Raw genomic sequence first — 9,937 nt, 5'->3', positions numbered from 1 at the left:
TAGCTCGTTTTTTTATGTTTAGGTTTTTTGTTTGTCTTTGATCTTTGATCGTGCTTAGCCCATTGCCCGGTTTTGCCATTCGCATCCTTGACATTCGCTTTTCGCAATCACGATCATGTAGCATCCAATCGATGCCAGCAATCGAATAACTTCCGTTTGAGGTATCGTTTATATTCTGGTATTATTTGGCCTACCTTCACGAAGGAAAATAAATTAAAACAAAAAATCAAACAGTCTATAAATGGAACGGGCACGATTTTTGTTTTGATTCGGGGTTTTTTCTACGTGATTTGCACGGTTTGCGTTCAACGCGTTCGATGATCGAAGGGTTTACCCAATGGTTGGTTGCTTGATCTAGAGGTTTGTTAGTTGTATTTTCGTTTTGAGGCGGATTCTTGACATTAACCGCAACCTGTCCGGGGATGATCAATCTTGAGATGGGATGGTTTAGGTTTTTTTCTAGTTTGATACCCCTTGTCTCAAATTTCTATTGCACGTTTTGATGCGCACTCCATATCGCCTACTCTACATCTCATCCTCTACACGCTGCCCTTATCACGTCACTACCTCCGGTTGGTTTTCCTCTACGAGAGCCGTCGTTATCATCCGTCGAAATTGCATTCATTCGAGCATGCACTCCCTACCGATCGGTTCGGTAAAGTTCTGCTCACTTTCGTTCTATCGCTCCGTTCAACTTCGATTCATGTGATGTTGCGGGTGTGGGTTTGGTGATGATCATGTTAGTGATGCTTTGTAATAAGTCCTCCGGAGGATTTGTGATAAAAAGAAGTGTTGGAGGTCATCAAAGAACTTTCGTACGCGGGAGTTGGGTTGCGCGGGTTTGTTTGTTTTTGGGGTATGTCTCGGTTCGTTGGATAAATGTTCGAGTGGTGGCGCTGTTGCGGGTTCTATTGGATGCTCACTGTAAGGATGGTATTCATGTTCCAGATGACACCGCTGATCGTAACGGTGACACATAGTAATAGTAGTAGTTGTTGTTGTTGTTGCTACTACTGCTGCTACTGCTGCTGCTGCTGCTGCTGCTGCTGCTGCTAGTGCTGTTCTTCCTTACCGACAATCGACCATCGTGCGGTGCGGTGTCTTCTCTCGACTCGACTACGGGAGGGTGGCTGCTGGCACCGGGTACACATGGCGATGGATCTACTTCGGAGCATGTTGATACTGCGTGGTGTAGGCTTCATCCGGCGAGGCAGCATTGCTGGCCTGGTCCGTGTCGCCCATCTGCAGCGTGTGGATGACGGACGTCGGATGGGTCGGATAGTACGGATAGGTCGGGCTGATGTACTGCTGTTGCGGGAGAGATAGGATGGGCTGAGGGCAAGTAACACGGGGGGTCGAATGCACGGGGAATGAACGAGAAAGAAAGAGAACACGCCAAATGCGCGCAGGATATAGTCGACGTTCATGACGTTAAGGTGCGATGTGCGCACCCGCACCTGCCACCCGCACAACTTACCGATGAGCCGATCTGCAGTGTAGCCAACTGTGGCATCATGCCGTACTGGACGGCTGCCGGATTATCACTGGACATGATCATCGAGACGCCTCGCGGCTGCACCGGTGTGACCCCATCCGTCTTGTACGGTGTGCCAACACTCAGATGCGACGCGGGAACCTGCACGTATTGCTGTAAAGGAGTAAACGACACGGGTTAAACGAATGATTATTAAAATAAAATAATATAATTGTTTTTTGGATTACATTCGATGAAAGTTCTCACTCACTCACGAAGAAACACATTTTTAATTTGGTAATTTTGAAGATTCACGGATTGAATCCACTGAAGCATTTTTTTGCGGTTTACAAAACAATTTGAAGCATTTAATATCGACGAATGCACCACACGTAGTTATATTTCGTTTCTAGTTTTTCAATTTGAACACAAAATTTGATATTTTTCCTGACCACATGTTGTGCAGAATTGTAGAATAAAAGCGACACTTTGCAGCATCAAAATTTCACCAAATTTTTTCAATATTTTAATATATATTTTAGTAACAAGCGCATTGAGTAAGAATCAGTGAGTGAGTAGAATCTTATCATTAAATTGATTGGTTTGAATTCTCAAGTATAGTTTTTGTAACTAATTTTTTATGTGAATCCTAAACAGAAATTTGAATTCCAAAAGAGTGAATGACTAAGTAAAAAAGTTGTTAGTCTAATAACTCATTTTTTGCGTTATAAATAGCAAAAGAGTAACTAAAAGATTTGAATAATCGTTCATTAGATGATTGTTAATTTCTCAAACCTCTAAAAAGAATTGTTATTCGAATCACTGACATATTTAAACAATTTACAAGATTGTGAAGTGTTTTGTAGTGTAAACATCGAACGTTAGAAAAACATCACAAATAAAAAGTAAAGTAAAGAATCCGTTTTGTATTGAAAGGATAACGCTTGGCTATTTTGAATAATTCTTCTGGTAATTTAGTTTTTTTTATATGATCGTCTTCGCAGGCGACCTCTCTGATCCTTTGTCCCCATCCCGTATGTGTACCAATAAGGTAGGGCTAGGATGGGAGTGTTTCGGAAGGACAAAAATCTCCTTTTACGGACGTTGTGGCACGCGACGACCCCCTGAAGGGGGACTGGTATTTAGTATTGAAAAAAAAACACCGTCAACCGTGGTTATTCGTCACATCAACGTACCTGTTCCTCGACCGGTGCGATCGCCTGGGTCATCATGTAGCTCGGCACCCACTGGGAGCCGGGAACGGCGTAGCCTCCCACCTGGGGAGTGCTGAACCCCCTGTACGGCATGTTAATGTGTGTGCCGACGTTCACGCTCATGCCGTTCTGTTGCATGCTCGGATCGTAGGTCACCGGGATACCCTCGGCCCCTTCGCGCCAGGTTCGCGTGTTCGGATCCGGGCTCTTGAACGGATTCTTCTTCTTGGAGCCTCCGTCGGCAAACTTCACTAGCAGCGGTTCCTTTGCGCCGGGCAGCTGATTACCGTTGAACATCTGGATGATCTGCTCGCACTTGTCCCGCGATTCCATTCGCGCAAAGCCAACACCTGAAAGGAGGAACACGGGATTGAGATCCTGACACCAGCACCAGAGCAGGAGCAAGCAACTCACCTTTCGACTGTGCATTCTGGTCGCGCAGAATTCGGGTCGAGATGACCTGGCCGTACTTCGACAGCAGATTCTCCACGTCCGTCTCTTTGTAGTTCAAGGGAAGATTCGCAATGTATAGATTGGTTGGATCCTGCTCCTGTTGCTGCTCAGCCGGCACCAGCACGGCGGGGTCCAACGATTCCGTGTGTAAAATAGAAGCGAACGCGATCGGGTCGGGTGGCCACGATGGTACGGTTATGTTTGCGGTGGGCAAAGATGTGTATAATTTGGGAGATTTTTTTTTGGTTTTGAGATAAGGGAAGGTAGGTTTGTTTACACACACACACCATAACATAGACCGGGGGGGAAGGAGAAAAGAAAATTCATTAGTACGGTTTTGCGTTGATCGTGTGCCTGCGCGAAGCTCTCTCGTTTGCGAAATTTTAATCTTCTGTTTCTCGTTTCTTTGGCGGGAGGTCTGTATTTTTATTTTTTGCAAATTTGCTCTATTGGTCTGCGTTGGGAAGGTACGAAAACAAAAATAGACGCACGGGCAGGCGGACGGAGGAAAACATTACGAGACACTATGGTAACGACCGTGGATGGATGTGGAACGGTGATCGACAGAGGGGGTTTCGTTGTTGATTCGATTTCGAAAATATGTTTTAAGGGTGCACAAAATATTGCAAATAACAATGAAGTCACATACAGCTCCGGTGTCGGTAGAAAATTTGGTTCCAGAAAAAGATAACAAAAATATGGGGATCGATTGACAGGCGGCGTTCACGGAAGTATGCTGCTTCTGGTAAAGTCGGAAGATGTTTAGACAGCAATATGAAAATAAAAATGAATTTTGTATCGTTCGCCCAAAAACCGATGGAGGCAACAAATGAGTTTGGAACAATGGAACTTTCACGATCGATGGGGCGTTTACATTAGCAACTTGTTACAGATCGGGGGAGGGAAGCGTGATCGTGTTGGTTGAACTATGGTAGCACCTGCAGGTAGCCTCAACGTACCGGATGAATAGTAGAAAACGGTAGCGGTAGAATGATCGATGACGATTGCAGCAATGAGATGTGGGAAAGAAGAGGATCTGGCACTCTGGAGAGTTAATTTAGGCTTGAAAAATACACGAACCGTGTGTTGAACGCGGATGTAGAGAGGTGGAAACCGTTCTCTTTACAGTGACGACAAGTGCTTCAACTGCAAAACTAAATGTCCTACGAAATATTCCTGACTAACAAGCTCACGGTAGTACGATTGCTTGTGGACTTCATAACTATGTATTTATTATTATTATTTTTCGTTTCCTTCTTGACCATAAACTGCTGAAACATCGACGACAAGCCAAGAAGGTCCCTTTTTGCTCCTGCTTGCCTACGCTTACATTCGAATCGAATACTTTCTTAATTGTAATAGGTGTATGATTTGGCCGGCTCACTATGCACGTTTTGATTGTTTGTTGGTAAATGGTATTTTTATAAACAAATGGTAGCAAACAAATGCCGCTAGCTAGCTAGTATACAAAAGTTTTAATTTTTAATTGGTTAAAACGAGGGCAGTATTATACAGAGATAAGAAGAGAGAAAGAAACAAAACAGTATTCACTATTCACAACAGGTATATTATGTACGATGTAATTAGTTTCTTCGTTCGTATTGCACTCTATTTTGTTCTAGTTTTATATTGTTCTATGGAAAAATGTGTGTTTCTAGTTGTTTTTACTTTGAAATATTTTTTATTTTAACAGGGAAAAACAACCAACACGAAAGAAAAATTTAAGATTGTTTTGTAAACCCACTATGTCTAGGAAAATAATGGCTACTGGAAGATTATAAATCAATTCAAAGGGAAAACTTTTAGCCTTTCTGTTTAACTATTAAAAAGGAGTACAACAAAAACAACACACGATAGAATGAATAAACACGGAAACAAGTGTTTTACTTATGTAGAGAGCTATCGGAAAAGTAAACGAAGTCATTGCAAATCAACATCCTATAAGCTAGCAGCTGCAGGGCATAATGAGCAAGCAACATTAATTTCGTACAACGTGTAAAATGTGTTGCTGCAGGTGGTTGTAGTGTGAATCTTAGCTAGCATTCGATTAGATATCGGTTAATACACGTTGGGCTGATATTGTCTTATTGCTTGCTTTTACTCGCCGCCTTGGTTTAGTAAGAGTTGCAACAATGCTAGCGGTAATCATAACTAGTTTCCATTAGTTTTCGCTAGGCCAGCGAACGAGCGAGCGAACTTTGACATACACATTACTTTGTTTATGTTTGTTTCTCGTTACTATACACTATGTGGGATAGAATTATGTAGACTCGGTGTTTCAGTAGCTAGGGATGGACTTCGATGGCTCGATTCTATGTACAAACAGCTCGAAGGCGTAACAAACGGAACACGGGTCTCTAAACCAAGGTAGGTCAAACTCCAAAAAGAGCAATAGTGGGCGAACGCGAAATACTACGCGTAGGATATCGACGGAACCAGAGGCCGATCGGAAAATACAATTGCTCCACCAACGCATACATTACGCACACACACACATACATAACCAACAAGGAAAGGGCGCAGCAGTAAAAGGGGTTCAAATGGAATCGTTGGTGGAGCATATACTGGACTGGAAAGCGATGGAAACAACACGAATCACAAACGATCAACCAGAGAGCAAGTGTAGGAAAATGGGAAGACTAGAGCAATAGTTAAATTTGTTTTGTACATTAGCGATTTGTTTACACTACCACCTCTACCTATCGAAAAGTGGGAAAAAGCGTTTAAAAATTGAAAGACAGGAGGAAACAAAGCGGACAAGGAGACATTTTGTCAAACGTGAGTCCTCACAAATCTTTACTTTCGGTGGTAATAAATCGGTACAGTTAAAGTTTTATTTAAAAAATCTATTTTCATCATCCCTTACTATCCCAGCCCAGCGATTTCATAGCGCAGAGGTGTAAAAAACGATGCGCCCTTTGCACATGCTAGCAATGGAAAATCTTTTACACATTCGAGCATTTGTAAAGCGTTTGCAAATGATATTTCCGTTTTACTACTAGACGGTCCCGCCATCTCCCAGTTTATGGGTATAAAATTGATAAATAAACCGTAAACCGTCGTAAACAGGGGCATGTCCTACGGTTTTTGCCGGCACTTCGCAGTGAAACTAGTCGGCTTAACCCCAACGAAAATGGTACGATGGGTGAGAAGAGTAAAAAAAAAACATATACGGTCAGTAGGTACGTATGTTACTGGCCGTTTTACAGTGACATTTAGTCAACGCATGTTCGAGAATGTTCGTACGAGATCATGGGCCAATAAATGGGCCCATTACGTACGGGATAAAACCTATTCGCCCCGGGTGACCAAACTGTAGTACATTCCGGAAGCATGGTTTGATGATCATTGCGAGACAGTAAATCCCCGTTTTCTCTTTATCGCAATCGTAAAACATAGCTATATTGCGAAAAAACTGGCGCGCACATTTGCGCGGAAGAGATGCAGGTAAGGTAATGCATGTTGAATATGAGACTTTAATGCTCGTAACGTTGTTAAATTCGGTAATGAATCATAAAACGGGTGTCATTTTCAAACGAACATTTGTGTTTGTGTAGGCTAACTTCATACAACTCAGACTAGGTTCATTTAAAACAGATTTGTATAAAGCGGAATGTGAATCTACTCTAGTATATTGTCATGAAAAACTCACTCAAATAATTAGATTGAATTTGAATAAAACATCTACTAGGATAAACGAATTGTTTCAGGTTGTTGTAAATGTTAACGCGTACTGGGCAGATTGAATACAACAGATCGAGGCTACCGGTAATAGGTGTAACACTACATTAAGAAACAAATGGTTTGCTATTCTTCGAGACGGATGTTCAACGGGACGGAGTCAACGAAACGGTGTGGAAAAACGGTACGTACGGCTATCAAGAGGACAACAACTATCACTGTCCACTAAAATGTAAACGCTTCTAGCTGAAGATATGCGAGAGCACACTATGACTAGGACGGAACCTGGAGGACAAACCAATCGCTATTCTAGTCTATGGGTGGAGAACTAAGGGGATCGATTGGAAAATAAAAGACAAGTAAACAGAACGTGGTTCGGGAGGCAATTATGTACTTCATATATACTCTAACGTGTTGACTCGCAATACCCGCTTCCGTGGATTCGAGTGTGTTGAGAAAGGAGGGTGGTCTCCTTCCCGAGGGAAGAAGACGTCCAGGAAGGAATGGCACGAAGGCGTTCCGTTACATCGACGCAAGTGATGCCGAATGGATTCGGAGCCACCTCCGATGGAGTTTCAAGTGGGAGTCCGTGTGCTGTCACGTGCTTTCTTCTTATTTTCCCTTTTTTGTTTGTCGGTGTACTAAACGGGAATCGAATTCAGTCGGTCATGATGAATGAAAGAAATTTACCGGGACAAGAAAACGAAAGAAACACCCTAGCAATACAATAATGGAAACTTAAAAGGAGGTTAAAGGATAACGATCAAATCAAGCTTTTACCTATTACACCATCGTTCCCGTGGTTTAAATTAAAATTAAACACATAACCGATCAACAACAAATGAAAAATCCTATATCTGAATGGTTAGTGATGGCAATGGTTAACTGTGTGTGCTCTTTGTTAGTTCCTCAATCATCCACATTCCAAATTTGATGTGCATTGTTAGTTAGTGTATGATAGGATTTGGTGCCGAATTACAAAATTTACAAAATGGGGATCAGTATCGATCTGGTTGAATGATGTGATGTGTACGTGTGTTTGTGAGTGTGGTACGTAGTGTTTGTATGTAGTATTTATTTATGCTCAAGGAAGGTAGTTTCAAATTGGTATTTGGTTCAACATCACGATATAGCTCTTTTCAACGAAATGGTAGAAAAAACAGCCACAAATTCTGGCATATTTGGTAACAGTGACTTTTTTCTTTGTTTATGGTTTTTATTTCTTGCATTCAGTTTTTACCAAAACTGTTGCAATAAAATTTAAATGCACTAGGGATGTCTCGTAATGGAATGAAAAGTGGAGCACAAGAGGAATATCCTAGAGTTAAGAGTAGAGAAAAACATACAGGACCGGGCGTGCGCAAAACAAAAAGGAAAACAATATGTTTGCCATTAATGATACGAGAGTCGTCGCAAGAATACGATCAAATGGGTTAAAAAGATACCGAAAAGAAAAGTTCAAAAATTATCAATTAACAAGGCAGAGAAATGACAAATCTAAACATTATGATTGTTGAACCAAGAAACAACGTGTAGACAAGAGGAAACTTAAAAAGTAAGAGAAGTTAATAAAAAAAGAAAAACATCGTTAAGGAACGTCCTATCGTCATTAGTTTCGTGACTAAATTTTGTGTGGTTGTGCGGTTTTTAAAGGACTCCAACGGCAGTTTGTGTTATGTGTTCTGCAATGCAGTTCGTCCCTTCGTTTGTTCGTGTGCGTGTTTGTGTGTTTGGGTCTGTGGTTTTAGTACGTGGCTTCATCATTCGAGCTTCAAGTTTGGTTAGATGTTACATGTAGCAGCGGGTAGATGAGACGGGTTGGTTGGTTGGTTTGGTAGGGTTTTTTTTTGCTTGGTTTAGCTAGAGAAACGGGTTGTCTTCTAACAAGAGAGAAATAGTGGGGTGTAAGTATTACTTGCATGCAAACAAACGTACAATGGCCGGCCTATGTAGCACCCAGATACCCACTTTGGCCATCTGAGCTTGGATGCCCTTCGCTTGCAGCCCTTTGACGGCACCCTCGGCACACGACGGCGACTCGAAGTCAACAAATCCGTATCCTGGTGGGCGTAGACGTTGTTGGGTTGGGCAGCAGGGCGGGGGAGAAAATGTAAAAGAAAATAATCGATTAGTGGTGCCGCCTGGAAGCGTTGTTTATTCGATTTGTTGATTATTAAATTATAATGTTTATTGAGTTTGAACGGTAGGCTAGCTATGCTTTCTATCCATAAACTCGTATCTAAACGTCTGCAAAGCAAATATGGCATGACAGTTTTGGTTACTACAGGCAAATACAGTTTGAAAAAAAAAAAAAGGAAACTCAAACACAGTTCAACTCTTGATCGAAAACAGCCACTACATTTTAGGCTTACCTTTACATTTGTTTGTTGTTTTATCTAATATTGCCTTTGTTGAAATGATATTCCCATACCTGAAAATAAAACGAAAATTAGCATTAATAAGTCATTTTCATAATCCTTTTTAATGTTTAAATAATACGAATAGTGCTTGCACAAACAAATGCCCATTTCACATATGGAGGACATAAGTGTGGTAAACCCCAAAACCCAGTCACGGAACAGCGTTCATGGAAAAAACTCGGTTTCGATCAGCCGTCCGTGTAACATTTGGTGGAAATGAATATTTTTCACCATACTGATTCGCTCAAGGAACATAAATATTTATTCACCGAAGGGAAAATCGTATCGCGCATTAATTTATCGAATGTCGATCGAAGCAATAATTAATGGCAAACAGTTTCCGAATTTGGTACCACTTCCTCTTGCCACTCCATTCGCCTACTCGTGACATTCACAAATGGGACCCCGTTGCGTGTACTCTGGAGTGGAAAATGTATTTTATTTACCGTATCCAGAGTGCTGAGCATGGAGTGCATGCATTTTATTTGTTGTTTTCCAACCCTTCGCGGTGGAAAAAATGGATGCTATCATTGAAAATGTGGGCGATTTATAAAAAAACAACTTAAGTAGTAAAAAACAATCATTTTGTCATGGGCTACGAGGTGTTGGCCGAAAACGAAAGGTAAAATCTCTCCAGCGAGTCCCCAGCGGGTAGAAAAATATGGCGAATAGGTGGCATGGTGATAGACAGGGTA

The 9,937-nt window shown here is 41.7% G+C and overlaps 1 protein-coding gene across 2 annotated transcripts in view; it reads right to left on the bottom strand.

Annotated features, from left to right (window-relative positions):
* Positions 1-357: 357 nt before the first annotated feature.
* The window catches only part of LOC131265543 (protein alan shepard), a 199,398-nt gene continuing 189,818 nt past the window's right edge, over positions 358-9,937 (bottom strand). The window contains exons 6-11 of one of the 2 annotated variants that reach the window (XM_058267825.1): positions 9,195-9,253; positions 8,758-8,882; positions 3,103-3,244; positions 2,671-3,038; positions 1,478-1,648; positions 358-1,332 (exon numbers count right to left, since the gene is read on the bottom strand). In XM_058267825.1, the coding sequence (XP_058123808.1) occupies positions 1,162-1,332; positions 1,478-1,648; positions 2,671-3,038; positions 3,103-3,244; positions 8,758-8,882; positions 9,195-9,253 (1,036 nt within the window). In that variant the 3' untranslated portion in view covers positions 358-1,161. The remainder of the gene's footprint in view (positions 1,333-1,477; positions 1,649-2,670; positions 3,039-3,102; positions 3,245-8,757; positions 8,883-9,194; positions 9,254-9,937) is intronic. The other variant, XM_058267826.1, reaches the window with a different exon arrangement.

This window comes from Anopheles coustani, chromosome 2 (genome assembly GCF_943734705.1).
Source record: "Anopheles coustani chromosome 2, idAnoCousDA_361_x.2, whole genome shotgun sequence".
NCBI classification, from domain to species: domain Eukaryota; kingdom Metazoa; phylum Arthropoda; class Insecta; order Diptera; family Culicidae; genus Anopheles; species Anopheles coustani.
Note: the sequence above shows the minus strand (reverse complement) of the source record. Positions and strands in the feature narration are given on the sequence as shown.